The 16,644-nt window shown below is 40.8% G+C and overlaps 1 protein-coding gene and 1 long non-coding RNA gene across 2 annotated transcripts; both read left to right on the top strand.

Annotated features, from left to right (window-relative positions):
* The first annotated feature begins 3,909 nt into the window (after window positions 1–3,909).
* Window positions 3,910–7,687, top strand: LOC113082903 (spidroin-1-like). The gene is made up of 3 exons (XM_026254319.1): window positions 3,910–4,094; window positions 5,730–5,915; window positions 6,408–7,687. Exons 1-3 carry the CDS (start codon window positions 4,013–4,015, stop codon window positions 7,685–7,687), a joined length of 1,548 nt encoding a protein of 515 aa, XP_026110104.1. The 5' UTR covers window positions 3,910–4,012.
* Window positions 7,688–12,118: 4,431 nt separating this feature from the next.
* Window positions 12,119–12,791, top strand: LOC113082902 (uncharacterized). The gene is made up of 2 exons (XR_003282975.1): window positions 12,119–12,200; window positions 12,531–12,791. It is a non-coding gene; the product is annotated as an uncharacterized LOC113082902 (long non-coding RNA).
* Window positions 12,792–16,644: the final 3,853 nt, after the last annotated feature.

Raw genomic sequence — 16,644 nt, 5'->3', positions numbered from 1 at the left:
AGACAGTAAAAGAAATGGACACAGCGACCCCATTGGAACTCAATTGAGACAAGTGAAGCCCGTTTTTAGCTGTTTTTAGCACTTCCGTTTCTGACGCGCAGACTCAAACTAAGCTTGAGTGACGTCAGCAACCTGTCTGACAGATGTAAATCTTCTAGTAGCTGTGCGTGCAAACTGCCATCGTTAATCTTGCAGAGACGGCGAGCTTGAGCGGGGAGTTCTTTGGCGTGAGTGAGCAGGAGTAAGTATTCTGATTAATTATTTTGTATAGTATTTTAAAATGTAACGCCAGTACGCCATATTAAGTTAATTGCCTGCGAGCTTCTCCACCTGTCTGTACGGTAATGCGACAGAGAGACGTGTGGTTATGACGCAATCGTTAGCCTATTTTTTACAAAAACTGTTTATACGGGGCCATAATGTAACATAGAAGGTAATGGAGCCCTTTATACATTGTTGTGTATCTTTAGAAATAAATAATGGACAAATGGAGTCTTTAAACGCCTCAGATGTAAAGTTATTCGCTGTCAAAGTGACGCCAAAATGAATGGGAGTCAATGGGATGCTAACGCAAGTGAAGTTCTGCTAAAAGATGGCAGCCCCCACCCGACTTCAACTTCCGGTCGAGTTCCTTGCCGCCTGCTGCGAAGTAGCTAACGCTTTATTCTACTAATTTACAGCTGCATTTTGTTACATCGCGAGAGCATGACGGACATTGCATGGACAACTACAGGTGTCAACCAAATGCATCATCTCTCGGAGAAGGTGAAAAAACACGAAAGAGCAAAGATGCATATGGATAGTAGGGAGCAGTGTAATATAAGTGAGTAATTTAAGTAAGCAGTGTAATGTAAGTGAGGACTGTGATATAAATGAGCAGTAATATAAGCGAGTTGTGTAAACAGTGATTTATGTGACTTCAATTATTTCTTATTAAACTGAAATCGAAGTAAAAAGTTGTTTTGGGAAAACCACGTCCTGGCGTCAGTCTTCATTTGCTGTTGCTGTTAACATGCATATAAAAACATAAGGAGAGCAAGAGATTTAATTTATCAATTGAATGGGTGAACTATCCTCATTAATCGAGCAAACATGTGCCCCCCCTGAGAGAACTGGCAGGAGCCGCCACTGATCAAGTATATTAAAAAACTAAACAAACCGTGCCTAAAAAGTGAACGCATCTATAGATATGTAAAAGACAACCTGACTACACCAACATATCAAAAATCTAATGAGATGCGCTCTTTTTAAAAGAGTTGATTTAATGACTAAATCAACATGAGAGGTCATGGACATGTTCCCATTTCTTCAGGTTCCACAACTTGTGAGTATTTGTTTTTAGTCAAAATTGTTTTAATGAATTTTTCTGTCTTTTTTTTTTTTTGGTAGCTGCTGCATGAAGTGAAGATGCGGTTTTTGGAAGGACCTTCATCTTAATCTAGAGACTGCTCTTCAAGTTCTGAACAGTTTAAATTAAATTAAATTTATGCATTTAGCAGTCACTTTTATCCAAATCGACTTACAGTGCATTCAGGCTAAACGTTTTTTACCTATCATGTGTTCCCAGGGATTCGAACCCCCCAACCTTGCGCTTGATAGTGCAATGATCTACCAGTTGAGCTACAGAAACACTACTGTTTACTTCAGCAAATTGACATAAACACAAAAACTGTTCTTTTTTTCCTTAACACAACCATTAGTTGCTTGGTTTGTTGAATGGTTACTCTAATAAATCTATTTATGCCATGGTTTGTTTCCCTGAATATTTTATTCTGATTGGCTAAAAGGTGTGCATTAAAGTAATTTGATTCACATAAATTGATTCCAGTCAGTTTAATTACAATTAATGTTTAATGTGCTGCTGCAATGACATACATGCAAACAAAACACATTTATTTTTTTTTACATTTTTTACAACCTCAGTTGCATTGCTTCACTGCCATTCATAAATCCTCTCCTGCGTTCTCATGGAGTAGTAAATTCTCCATTGTAAGCATACTTCAGAATCTCAGCAGAAGTACTTTGATTTTGGATGCTGCTCTGCTCACATACTAATTAATGATTAATGTTTAAAAGTGAAGTGTAAAATAAATTATATAAATATTTTATTTGACTAGGTAATTACAGTAATATTTCAGTCTTTATTTATTAAGAATATTTATTAATATTTCCAAAGACAACCATCACAGCTGAAATATAATGTTTTGTTTTGTTGTTTTTGTGTAAACAGATATTGCAGATCTGGATAAAAATGGAGCACTGCTAATCTTACCATCTTTATTCAGAGAAAACATGAAGTTTCTCTTCTGTCTGGACAGTGTAAGTTTTGATATGTCATGTCTTTGTGTTGGTGGGGGTGGGGCGTGAGCTTGGGGGTTCAGAAAATTATCTGAACTTGAGTTATCTGAATTATTATCTGAAAAATTATCTGAACTTGAGTTCAAAACTGTATGGCATTCATTGTGATGAGCAGATATTCGAGATGCCATCATTTTAAGCCATAATTTTGTAGCTCTGTGAATGTGACAACAAAATAAAATAAAAAAGTCTTGCTCTTGTAGAATAATGTTGTAATGAAGAATGTTTTACTCTTATTGACAGTTGTTTTGTAATATCAGGAGAAATACAAAGATGTTAAAATTGAGAGAGGGCTGCTCAGTTTCTCACAAAAAAAAAAAAAAAACATTTGCACAATTGAAATGAAGGACATGGAGGCAAAAAATCACTGATGCATTTTTTTTAGCAACTGCCCTTTAGATCTAGCATTCTGCATGCTTTAAATCAGATACAGACTTTTTTTTTGTTTTCAGTGTGGAATACCCCAAGCACATCACTCACATCATGAATTTTGTTGAGCAATACCTGTTTTAACTCTCCAGAAGCCAAAAAAAGCACTGTCCCAGTGCTCAAAATGTGTAATCAATTATCATAATACTTTGATATTTTGTGAATAGTGTTAGTGCTAATGTAAATTTGTAAATATGAGGCGATTGATAATATTCTGAAATGTTGATCTGAATTACAGATCTATATCTGTATATTTCCATTGTGAGTTATATTAATATGGATTTGTAGTTTTGAGGTACTTGATGTTGTTCTAACCCTGCATGGGAATTTAGATTCATCTGTATATTTGCATTATTTATTAGTGATAGATTAATGTAATTTTATAATGGACTTATTTTCTAGTATGTAGATGTAGGTGAAACTGTATTTTCATTATTTATGAGATTTTTTAAATGGTTGGTGTTTTAATGTTGATTTGTACATTTAAAGCCTTGAATATTTGAAATTACAGTAGCATTCTTTCAGCAATAGTAATTATTTTTGTTAATATAAATACATTACTAGTTCAATGCACTTTGGGTGTGCTTTTTTTCAGTATTCATGGGTGACTTTTTTATGTGAATTACATTTTTACATTTTAGGGTCTTGATGTTTGTCAATTATATGAAATATTTAATCCAGAAAGGAAAAAAGAAATAATCATGAATGAACCCCTAAAAGGTTCCATAAAAAAACTTTTTCCTGGTTACAAAGAACCCTTAAAAAGGGTTCTATATAGATCCTTTTATGGGTTTAAAATACGTAGTGCCTGATAGAACCTTTTAAGGTTCTATATAGAACCTTATCTTCTTAGAGTGTAGGGTCGACAAGTGGGGTTATGACGTCATCATTTCAGAAAATATATGGAAATGCACAATTCTCTCATAATATGGCTACCTCAATTATTATGACATGGTTTAAATGTCCAACTCCAATCAAACACACCTGAACAAGCTAATCAAGGCCTTCCATTCAGATCACTAGAAAGCTAGAGGCAGGTGTGTTTGATCAGGGTTTGAGTTGATCTGATCATCTTTGGATCTTTAAAACCCTAATTTACAGAGGTTGATGTTACAGCAATACGTTTATTCATTTTAGTTCTGTTCACTACACTGTTTGCTTCTTCTGGCACACCAAGTCAGTGCCTTTTCAAGCAGAGATCATTGTGAAATCGTAGGTTGGGAGGATGACCGCTCGAGTGCACTGCTCGATGATTGCTGTTGCATTGTGTCTGTTCAGATACTTGAGCATAACAGACGCTACTCTAGGTGAGAATATCTGTTAACTTCATTACACAGCCAGAATGAATGCAGAAATAAGTGGTTCGGGGTTTGGGGTTACTTGAGAAGCTGACGGGCTTGTTGTCCGATCAAGAATTTCCTTCTGATCGAGACTGCTCTGGAGGAAGCAAATGTTCTCAATTTCACTGTGAGTCTGTTTCAGTTTTTAATTAATGCCTAGGATCCTCTAAGAAAAAAAAAGTGTGTGAATACATTATTTTTGGTCCATTGTTGGTGAGAAAAGTAATGATACTAGTGATGTGTCGTTTGTGAACGAATCGTTCTTTTTGAACGAATCTTTTAGGTGAACGAATCTTTTAGGTGAACTAATCGTTCTCGTTCACGTAATCCACTGACTCATATTTCTCGTTCAGTGAAGTTCCTCCCTCCACAGCAGCACGGCGCTATAAGCAGCGCATGCGCAGCTCAGTGAACCGGGTAACAACTGTTTCATCCTGTCAAAGAATTACTCAACCTCGAGCCAATAGCCTTCGAGTATGAGATGTGACAGAGTATTTGATTTGTTGAATGTAGTGAACGAATACGCCCTTCAATGAACCCGTTTCATATGAGTCTGAACTAGATCTAGAGATCTTATCGTTCGCGAATGAAATGACTGAACTGGTACCCATGTCGTTCGTGCACGAGTTGAATGATACATCTCGTTCGTGAATGAAATTACTGACCTGATGGTCAGGGTATATTCTGGCAAACAGTTTACCAATCACGTTTCTCAATCGGCAAAGCACATGTCGTTCGTGCACGAGTTGAATGATTTAGTAAATCTCGTTCGTGAATGAAATGACTGAACTGGCACACATGTCATTCGTGAACGAGCTGAATGAACGGATACATGTCGTTCGTGAATGAAATGAACTGGTACATAGCTTATCTAGTTCGTGAACGAAATGAATGATAGTAAACCGGGTCAGTCTGCCATTTAGCATGTCAATCTCACAAAAATGCAAAGCGCAGTTATAGGTACTGTACTGTGCACATACGCTTGTTTTGATTTTTAGCAACTCCACGTTTAATCCACGATTGATGAATGTGAATATATAATATACAAACTGTCTGACCAAACAATTAAAATGCTATTTAGGCAAGAAAACCTTGTGCTTTGTTCATCTGAACAACTTAATTAGACTTTATATATTGAATGCGATTATACACACATTTTAATAAAGCCAGATCAGTTTTTGCAACAACTGAATACGTTCGTTGACTTAAGACATAACAACATAATACACTTTTTTTTTGCCATCTGCTGGCTTATTTTGTGTAATACGAAGAAATGGTCACTGAACGAATCAGTGAACAATTCTGAACGAATCATTTTGGTGAACGAACTGAAAATGAACGAATCACTAGAAAGAATCATAATTTCCACCACTAAATGATACATTTTTGCCCTTTTGTTCATTCTCGTCTAAAGAAAGTTTGAATTCATCCCGTAAGATAAGTATTAAACTCCGGATGGGTTTACAGAATAAACCGGAGTAATACTTGGACTAATTCACTGTAGGTATAACTTCCGATTCACAAACTAAATGTTAATCTGTATGTTGACGTGGCAAATCGTCTAGATGCACAAACTAAAGCTGACTATCTGTATCCGTGCAGTGAGGCCAGGTCAATGTCCCGACCCGAAGAATATTCCAAAGTTTGCCGCAAGCTGTGTCCATGATGGCCAGTGCCCTGCCACACAGAAGTGTTGCCCAACCACCCGTGGCCACGGATGCAGTGAACCAATCAGCCAGGGCCAAGGAATGGGCCAAGGAAAGGGCCAGGGCCACGGAATGGGTCAGGGTCAAGGCCAGGGCCACGGAATGGGTCAGGGTCAAGGCCAGGGCCACGGAATGGGTCAGGGTCAAGGCCAGGGCCACGGAATGGGTCAGGGTCAAGGCCAGGGCCAAGGAATGGGTCAGGGTCAAGGCCAGGGCCAAGGAATGGGTCAGGGTCAAGGCCAGGGCCAAGGAATGGGTCAGGGTCAAGGCCAGGGCCAAGGAATGGGTCAGGGTCAAGGCCAGGGCCAAGGAATGGGTCAGGGTCAAGGCCAGGGCCAAGGAATGGGTCAGGGTCAAGGCCAGGGCCAAGGAATGGGTCAGGGTCAAGGCCAGGGCCAAGGAATGGGTCAGGGTCAAGGCCAGGGCCAAGGAATGGGTCAGGGTCAAGGCCAGGGCCAAGGAATGGGCCAGGGTCAAGGCCAGGGTCAAGGCCAGGGTCAAGGCCAGGGCCAAGGAATGGGCCAGGGCCAAGGAATGGGCCAGGGCCAAGGAATGGGCCAGGGCCAGGGCCAAGGAATGGGCCAGGGCCAAGGAATGGGCCAGGGTCAGGGCCAAGGAATGGGCCAGGGCCAGGGCCAAGGAATGGGTCAGGGCCAGGGCCAGGGCCAGGGCCAAGGAATGGGTCAGGGCCAGGGCCAGGGCCAGGGCCAAGGAATGGGTCAGGGCCAGGGTCAGGGCCAAGGAATGGGTCAGGGCCAGGGCCAAGGAATGGGTCAGGGCCAGGGTCAGGGCCAAGGAATGGGTCAGGGTCAGGGCCAGGGCCAAGGAATGGGTCAGGGCCAGGGCCAGGGCCAGGGCCAAGGAATGGGTCAGGGCCAGGGCCAGGGCCAAGGAATGGGTCAGGGCCAGGGCCAAGGAATGGGTCAGGGCCAGGGCCAAGGAATGGGCCAGGGCCAGGGCCAAGGAATGGGAATGGGTCAGGGCCAGGGCCAGGGAATGGGTCAGGGCCAGGGAATGGGTCAGGGCCAGGGAATGGGTCAGGGCCAGGGAATGGGCCAGGGCCAAGGAATGGGTCAGGGTCAGGGTCAGGGCCAGGGCCAGGGCCAAGGAATGGGTCAGGGTCAGGGCCAGGGCCAGGGGTTGGGCCAAGGAAAGGGCCAGGGCCAGGGGTTGGGCCAAGGAAAGGGCCAGGGCCAGGGGATGGGCCAAGGAAAGGGCCAGGGCCAGGGGATGGGCCAAGGAAAGGGCCAGGGCCAGGGGATGGGCCAAGGAAAGGGCCAGGGCCAGGGGATGGGCCAAGGAAAGGGCCAGGGCCAGGGGATGGGCCAAGGAAAGGGCCAGGGGATGGGCCAAGGAAAGGGCCAGGGCCAGGGGATGGGCCAAGGAAAGGGCCAGGGCCAGGGGATGGGCCAAGGAAAGGGCCAGGGCCAGGGCCAGGGCCAGGGGATGGGCCAAGGAAAGGGAAAGGGCCAGGGGATGGGCCAAGGAAAGGGAAAGGGAAAGGGCCAGGGGATGGGCCAAGGAAAGGGAAAGGGCCAGGGCCAGGGGATGGGCCAAGGAAAGGGCCAGGGCCAGGGGATGGGCCAAGGAAAGGGCCAGGGCCAGGGGATGGGCCAAGGAAAGGGCCAGGGTCAGGGGATGGGCCAAGGAAAGGGAAAGGGCCAGGGGATGGGCCAAGGAAAGGGCCAGGGTCAGGGGATGGGCCAAGGAAAGGGAAAGGGCCAGGGCCAGGGCCAGGGCCAGGGCCAAGGGAAGGGAAAGGGAAAGGGCCAGGGGTTGGGCCAAGGAAAGGGCCAGGGAATGGGCCAGTGCCCAGGATTGGGCAAGGCCAGCGGTCAGGTTCACAGCCTTTGATGTGGTCAGGAAATTGTGGAATTTGGAGGTCTTTTCAATTCAGTGCTTTATTCATATGGTCTCCCTTCTTGCTACGATCGTTTCGAAAGATTCTTTCCTTCCCTCAAACAAAAATAAAATTGCTTGATTGACGAGTTGTCATTTGGCTGTTTTCTCACAACTGCTTTATGGCATCAGTGTTTTGTGCAAGTTCTCCTCCCTGAGACCTGGGGTCTCATTTATAAAAGACTCCGTAGATTTCATCCTAAAATTTTACGTAGGCACAAAAACTAGATTTTGCATACAGCCAAAAGTTTTAAGATTTATGAAACCATGCATACGCCAGAACCTGCACAAAATCCTTAATCCCTTAAATTTAAGTCAAATGATCCTTTATGTGCTTTACAGATGACAATGTGAAGTCTTTATCCATTCATAATGTTCAATAATCGATCATCTTTGACTCTGTAATGAACCGCTGATTCTTGAGTCACTCTATTAAAATTTCTTTTGCTTCAATAACTCAGTGTGGAAACCAATGGTTAACGAACTGAATAGATCTGAGGTGCAGGGCTCAGACGTCCCGGGGTGGTTTCCAATCGGGCTCCAAAATCTATAACAGCTCTGCCCAACAAGCTGTCTAGAATAGTAATGTAAGATTCCTAACTTGATTTGTGGTGTTCACTCTCTCTTGCAGGGGTGAAACAGATCGTAGTTGATCGTTTGCATTTGTTTCTAAGTCTTGTCGATTCAAGCGTTTTAAACCATTCGCAGCTTGCGCGCACTCATTCAAAGCATGTGCCAAGAGCAGCATTTCAGACAATTCTCTTAAACCGAACTGATTCCTCTTTGGCATATCCTAGCTTCTGAATGAATACATACACAAAATAGTCTCTGCAAGTATTGTTGTGAACACAGTCTGTTATGACTTTAGTGAATATAGTGGAGAAAGAAATCTCCTCTGCATTATTATATTGGATCCGTGCAGTCGTTCTTAAAGGGGCAGCATCCAATAAATACCAGGTTTTCCATTAGTGTCACCTGTTGTCAGAGTGACATTTGCGTCTCATCCACAAAGGTAAAATCGGACCATTCTGTTTTTGCTTCAGTTTTGTTTTAATTATTGCATCCAAATAACATGTATTTAGCAACTTTTTTTGGATACTAATTCAAATGGTTTCCTCTGATTTTAAATGGAGCGCAGACAATTTATTTTGGTTAAATGTAGATATTTCTTCTAGTTATAAGAATTTATTCGATATGTTTCAAAATGTAAAAATTGTTGAATTTCAATTTAGTTTTATTATTTGACATTTCAATTTCACAAATAAATATGCAGAATTGTGTCTTTTTTTCTAATAATAAAAGGACACATTTTTATTTATAATTTGTCTTAAATATCATTCTGTAAAAAAATATGTATATAAATTGTAAGAAAATTGTACGGTGTAATCTGTATTGTGAATTTTATCGCATCATAATTTTACTGAATCGTTAAATCCAGATATGCTTCTAGTTTTTTCCTATCATGCTGATTTGTCCACAGTAAAGTTCAGCCGATGTCTTTTTTTTTTTTTTTTTTTTTTTCTCGCTCGGGGGAAATTCATTTTGGGCTACCAAAACTTGATGAATGCCTGACTGAAGAGCTACCAGGGATTTTGAGATTTTGCAAGCCCTGAGGTGTTTCCCAAAAGCATCCTTAATAACCGCATTGCTTGTGACCGTGGGAAACGAGCCCTGTCAATTTTGACTCAGCGATTCTTTTGCAACTCTTCATTAAACAAATCAATTGAATAACTTGGACAACTGTGCCAGTTGTTTTGGCTACTTTTATTTTGTATTTTGTGTGTCTGGATTCATTTTGAAGCTTGGAATGCAGCATGGAACAGCCTGGAATCCCATTCATTCAAATTTAATTTATATTGATTGGAAGATTTAAATTCAAACAAATTCTGTGGAAAATGTATGTTCTTAAAAATAAAATGCAAAGAAAACACAAATCATATGGCTGGTAAATGTCGGAAAGCATAAAAACAAGATATCAAGTTATATTCCTTTGTGTTACAAAGCTTAAGTATTTCAAAGTATTCAAAAGTATTTAGATTAAATTACTATGGCTTGTTTTACTATGCATAACCTCATCTGCATATCATTTACATGTGAATCCCCATGCACGTGACACCACGTTTAACACAGAGACAGTAGGGAAATAGTATCCCTGCTATGTTTTAAAATAAATACATGAAAATATCCATAAAAACACAATGGTTTCAAATAGTTGTCAGATATTTTAGATGATCTCATTCTTTTACACTGGCCAAGTAAAATTTTGATTTCAAATTAAAAGTATGCAGATTTGCTGATAAGATAAACATTTTAGTGAAAAGTGATAAACGCATATTTATTACAGTGTATTGTCTATTTCGGCGCATCACTGACAAAGTACTGTAAAAAGAGACCATGCAAATCCTACCGTTTTCTCCTAGTCATGTCCTTCAAATATAGTGGAATTTTTCATAATGTTGTAGAGATGACTTTACACGACATTAACACCTCTGTGCAGATGTGTTTGTACAGTAATCCAGCAGTGTCCGCCATAATATCGCAGTAAGTACTCGATCATCGATCATTGTTCACGCTAAAATATTTCTCATAACATGTGGTCTGTAGTTTAGTTTAAAGATTATTGTGCACCTATAGCAATCCTCGCTTTAATAAAAAATAACATCACATGAAAATTGTTTATTGTTAATGAAATTATGCAATTATGTTTTTTAAAATATTATATAATTTCAGTGTTAACTCTTTTAATGCTACTGGAATATTTAATGTAAACGTGTATATCAACATGAAAACAAAGTTGTTGTTTACTTCAATATTTTTTTCTCTCCATGAAAAATAATTTGTAAGCATGGTTTATAAGGTCTGCACGTTGCGTACATATTTACGCCAAGTTTATTTTTTATAACCCCGATATATGTGCATCAAAAAATGTGTACGCAATTTCTATGCCTATTTTGTGCGTACGCAACATTTACAAATGAGACCCCTGGACATTTTAAAGTGACATTTGCCAAGTATGGTACAGTAACAAATACTCTGAACTGGTGCTCTGCATTTAACCCATTCAAGTGTCCACACACACCTGGAGCAGTGGGCAGCAATATCTACCACCGTGGCCTAATTTCATTTTGAATGTAAATTTGTAAATATGAGGCGATTGATAATATTCTGAAATGCTGATCTGAATTTGTATCTGTAATTACAATTCTTTATGAGTGATATTAGTGTAAATTTGTAGATTTGAAGTACTTGGTGTTCTGAAATGTTGATCTGTATATTTCCATTGTGAGTTATATTAATATGGATTTGTAGTTTTGAGGTACTTGATGTTGTTCTAACCCTGCATGGGAATTTAGATTAATCTGTATATTTGCATTATTTATTAGTGATAGATTAATGTAATTTTTAATGGACTTATTTTGTATTATGTAGATGTAGGTGAAACTCTATTTTCATTATTTATGAGATTTTTTAAATGGTTGGTGTTTTAATGTTGATTTGTACATTTAAAGCCTTGAATATTTGAAATTACAGTAGCATTCTTTCAGCAATAGTAATTATTTTTGTTAATATAAATAAATGACTAGTTCAATGCACTTTGGGTGTGCTTTTTTTCAGTATTAATGGGTGACTTTTTTATGTGAATTACATTTTTACATTTTAGGGTCTTGATCAAGTATATGAAATATTTAATCCAGAAAGGACAAAAGAAATAATAATAACCCCTAAGAGGTAACCCTAACCCTAAAGGGTTCTTTTAAATGAATTTGAATCTATATAGAACCTTTTAGGGGTTCCAAATACGTAGCGCCTGATAGAACCTTTTACGGTTCTATATAGAACCTTATCTTCTTAGAGTGTAGGGTCGACAAGTGGGGTGATGATGTCATAATTTCAGAAAATATATGGAAATGCACAATTCTCTCATAATATGGCTACCTCAATTATTATGACATGGTTTAAATGTCCAACCCCAATCAAACACACCTGAACAAGCTAATCAAGGCCTTCCATTCAGATCACTAGAAAGCTACAGGCAGGTGTGTTTGAGTTGATCTGATCATCTTTGGATCTTTTAAAACCCTAATTTACAGAGGTTGATGCTACAGCAATACGTTTATTTCATTTTAGTTTTGTTCACTCCTGTCTGCTCCTTGTGGCACACCAATTCAGTGCCTTTTCAAGCAGAGATCATTGTGAAATCATAGGTTGGGAGGATGACCGCTCGAGTGCACTGCTCGATGATTGCTGTTGCATTGTGTCTGTTCAGATACTGGAGCATAACCGACGCTACTCTAGGGTGACAATATCTGTTGACTTCATTACACAGCCAGAAGAAATGCAGAAATAAGTGATTCTCAGTCTTTGAATATAGTTTTTTTTCTTTTAAGGTTTGGGATTACTTGAGAAGTGCAAGAATCTCCTTCTGATCGAGACTGCTCTGGAGGAAGCCAATGTTCTAAATTGCACTGTGAGTCTGTTTCAGTTTTTAATTAATGCTAGGGGTGCTCTAAGAAAAAAGGTGTGTGTGTGTGTGTGTGTATCTATTTTTGGTCCGTTGTTGGTGAGAAAATCTATTACATTTTTGCCCTTTTGTTTATTCTCGTCTAAAGTAAGCTTTAATTCATCCTGTAAGATAAGTATTAAACTCTGGATGGGTTTACAGAATAAACCGGAGTAATACTTGGACTAATTTACTGTAGGTATAACTTCCGATTCACAAACTAAATGTTAATCTGTATGTTGACGTGGCAAATCGTCTAGATTCACAAACTAAAGCTGACTATCTGTATCCGTGCAGTGAGGCCAGGTCAGTGTCCCGACCTGAAGAACATTCCACTGTTTGCTGAAAGCTGTGTCCGTGATGGCCAGTGCCCTGCCACACAGAAGTGTTGCCCAACCACCCGTGGCCACGGATGCAGTGAACCAAGCGGCCACGGCCAAGGAATTGTTGTGATATGTAATACGTGTGTACGTATGTACGTGTGTGTACGTGAGTACGTGAGCCGGAAATGTATGTTGTACTGAACATGTGAATCCTTAGTAAAGAAGTTCTGATCCATCTCTGATTCTGTAGAGTAATACTTCATGGTGGCAGCGGTAAAACAACCATAGTATCATCCACGTGAGTGTTCGTGACCAGTGAAGCGAGGAAATTATGCCGCGAGCCCAATCTGTTTAACGCTAGATGGCTGTGTAAAGTTACCGCGGGAGTACATTCCGTGACGCGCTCTCTTATACACGTGTGGGATCGTAAAAAGAGCATTGTCTGCGTGATAATTGCTTATCAGTCCGAGGATACAACAAAATACAGAAAACGACAACTACTTTTAACGTGAGTACAAGATACATGTGCAAAAATGGCGGCACATCTACCAATGATGAACTGGTCTGACCCCGATCTGAGTGAAGCAATGTCTTTATTTAAACAAAAAATGAATCTGTACCTCGAAGATGAAGAAATAACAGATGCTGAAAAACAAGCTAGGAAAATATGTAGAGGAATTGGAGATGAAGGATTAAAACGACTAAATGCAAGTGGGCTTAGTGATGCAAATAAGAGAGAGCCTGACACCTTGTGGAATTTCTTTGAAGGACAACTAAAGTTAAATGTGAACTTCAGAATCCACAGGCTACATCTTATGCAGTATAGACAAAAGCCAAATGAGAGCATTGATGACTTTGTGACTAGAGCCAGAACTTTAGCACTGAAATGCCAATTCAATGACGATGAGCTCAATGAACGTTTAGTTGAACTTATCATTGCCAGTACTCCTTTTGATGCTTTAAGAAATGACCTATACAGCAAACCTAAAGGTCATCCAATTGCTGAAGTTCTTGCAGAAGGGCGAAAGTACGAAGCCTTAGCAGCTGGTAATGAACAGATACAACAACTTGGTATGTCACAGACTGAAAATGTCCATGCTGTAACAAGAGGACGAACATGTCAAAACTGCAAACACAAACCACAAGCCAAGGCAATGCCCTGCATACAATGATATATGCTCTATGTGTGGTAACAGAGGCCACTGGGCAAAGTGCTGTAAAAAGAGCAGACGACAGAGAGAGTTATCCAGCCAGCACAGAAGAAGCAAGTCACGAACTCGCAATAGATACCAAAGCCACGCTCGCCCATGGAAAGAGCACAAACGCAAAGACGAGTCCAGCATTAGCACTGTAGAAAGCACTAAAGATGATGAGTATACATACCAACAACACTTCTACTCCATCACCATCAGTTCTAAATGCATGCATAGCATCCATGTGAAACCACCTAGAGATGAGGCATACACAAACCTAAATATTAAACCACCTTTCTTGCAAGGACATGGGTACACACTTCGTCTGAAAATAGATACGGGGGCATCTGGAAACACACTTCCATTGCGTACATTCAAGCAGATGTATGGTGCATCTCCACAAAGCATGGAACATTTAAAACCAGCCTCCAACGTAAAACTAACGTCATACACTGGCGATGTGATTCCCTGCTTTGGAACCATCAACATGCCATGCCAACACAAAAAGTCCAGATGGATAGATGTAAAGTTTTATGTCGTTGATGTACCTGGACCAGCCGTTGTTGGACTACCCACAAGTGAACTCCTCAACCTTGTGACGGTAAATGTTGATGCAATGTCTGAAAGAGAAAATAAGGGACATGAAGAACGACAAACAAAAGTGAGTACCTATCAACACATAAAAGGCATCAAAGAACTAAAAGAGCAATACCCAGACCAATTTGACAAAATTGGCAGTTTCAGTGGCACAGCAAAGCTCATCCTAAAGGAAAGTGCCAATCCATTCATCGACCCACCACGCAAATGCAGTATCCACATAAAGGACAAACTTCAAGATGAGTTGAATAGACTTGTCGACCAAGGAGTCCTGCGAAAAGTAGAAGAACACACAGATTGGTGTTCTAGTCTTGCTTTCAGCACTAAAAAAGATGGATCACTTCGAATCTGCTTAGATCCTCAGAAACTAAATGCAAGCCTGAAGAGGTGCCCTCACAAAATTCCAACTGTAGAGGAACTAAACCCAAAATTTGCAAATGCAAAAGTGTTCAGCAAGCTAGACGCAAAAGCCGGTTACTGGTCGATACATCTTGAAGAGGAGTCACAAACTCTAACCACGTTCCGCACTCCTTTTGGCAGATACTGCTGGAGACGCTTACCATTTGGTCTCAGTGTGTCCCAAGACCTTTTCCAAGCCAAAATGGACCAAATTCTTGAAGGTCTTCATGGTGTAATCAGCATAGCAGACGACGTTGCAGTTTGTGGAGTTGACGAGGAGGATCATGACAGAAATCTGACAAGCCTGATGGAAAGAGCTGTAGAAACAGGTCTGGTGTTTAACAGTGACAAGTGCATCATCAAACAGCAGAGCATATCTTTTTTTGGCAACCTGTACACAGACAAAGGCATCAGACCAGATCCAGCCAAAATCCACGACATACAAAAAATGCCAACGCCACAAAACAAAGATGACCTTCATCGATTCATGGGCATGCTAAACTACCTGTCACCCTACATACCAAAGTTTGCTGATAAAGCCCACAATCTGAGAGGATTGTTGAAAAGTGACTCACCGTGGGTGTGGGACACTGATTATCAGAAATGCTTCGATGACCTAAAGGCAACAGTGACTATTGATGCTTGCTTAAAGTACTATAATCCAGCAGCCACCCTAACACTGGAGGTAGATGCGTCACAGAAAGGCATTGGTGTAGCACTTGTGCAAGACAACCGGCCCATTGCTTTCGGTTCGAAGACGTTAACTGAATGTCAATCAAGATACAGCAACATTGAAAGAGAAATGCTTGCTATTGTGTATGGTATGCAGCGATATCACACATACTTGTATGGCAAATCGTTCGTCGTAGTAACGGACCACAAACCTCTCGTCACCATATGCACAAAGCCTCTTCATGCTGCTCCTCCAAGGTTACAACGCATGTTGATCAAAACACAGGGATACAACTACAGCATTGTGTATCGTCCTGGATGCCAAATGATTTTAGCTGACACTCTCAGCCGCCTGCCAAACCCTGAAAACAATGAAGACATTGAACTCGATGAACGAATTGATGGGCTGGACACCGAATTTGAAGACCCTGAGCATCATACTGTTGCAATTGTAAACTTCTCACCAAACAAACAGGAGAGTCTTAGAATGGAGACTGCAAAAGACCCCAAGCTCAGTGCGCTTAAAGAAATCATCCATCAGGGATGGCCAGACAGGATTCAAGACTTGCCAAAAGACCTACGCAGCTATTGGCCTTTTCGAGATGAACTTGCCATAGAAGCTGGAGTTGTATTTAAGGGCAGACAAGTGCTTATTCCAGAATCCATGACCAGCGACATACTGACTCAACTCCATGCAGCCCACCAAGGTATCGAAAAAACGCGCAGGTTGGCTAGAGAAAGTGTATATTGGACCAAGATAAACACAGACATTGAAAAAATGTGCAGATCTTGCAGTACCTGTGCAGAACACCAAGATGCACAACCAAAAGAACCTCTCATTCCACACAAAACTCCCACAAAGCCATGGCAATACCTGGCATCAGATCTGTTCGAGATCCATGGCCATCAGTACCTACTTACCGTGGACAGATATTCTAAGTATCCATTAGTTGATGAAATGCCCATACCAGTAAGTAGCCATGCAGTCGCACAAAAAATGCAATGTTATATGTCTTTATTTGGTCGACCAGATGAAATAATGACAGATAACGGACCGCAGTACACGGGACAACCTTTCAGGAAATTCGTAACTGATTGGGGAATAGAACATATCACAAGTTCACCACACTATCCAAAAAGCAATGGATTTATTGAACGACATGTGAGACACATCAAATCAATCATAAAAAAAACAATACAACACAAAGGAGATGTACAGATGGCTCT

This window comes from Carassius auratus, unplaced genomic scaffold (assembly GCF_003368295.1).
Source record: "Carassius auratus strain Wakin unplaced genomic scaffold, ASM336829v1 scaf_tig00037096, whole genome shotgun sequence".
Taxonomy (NCBI): Eukaryota; Metazoa; Chordata; class Actinopteri; order Cypriniformes; family Cyprinidae; genus Carassius; species Carassius auratus.
Note: the sequence above shows the minus strand (reverse complement) of the source record. Positions and strands in the feature narration are given on the sequence as shown.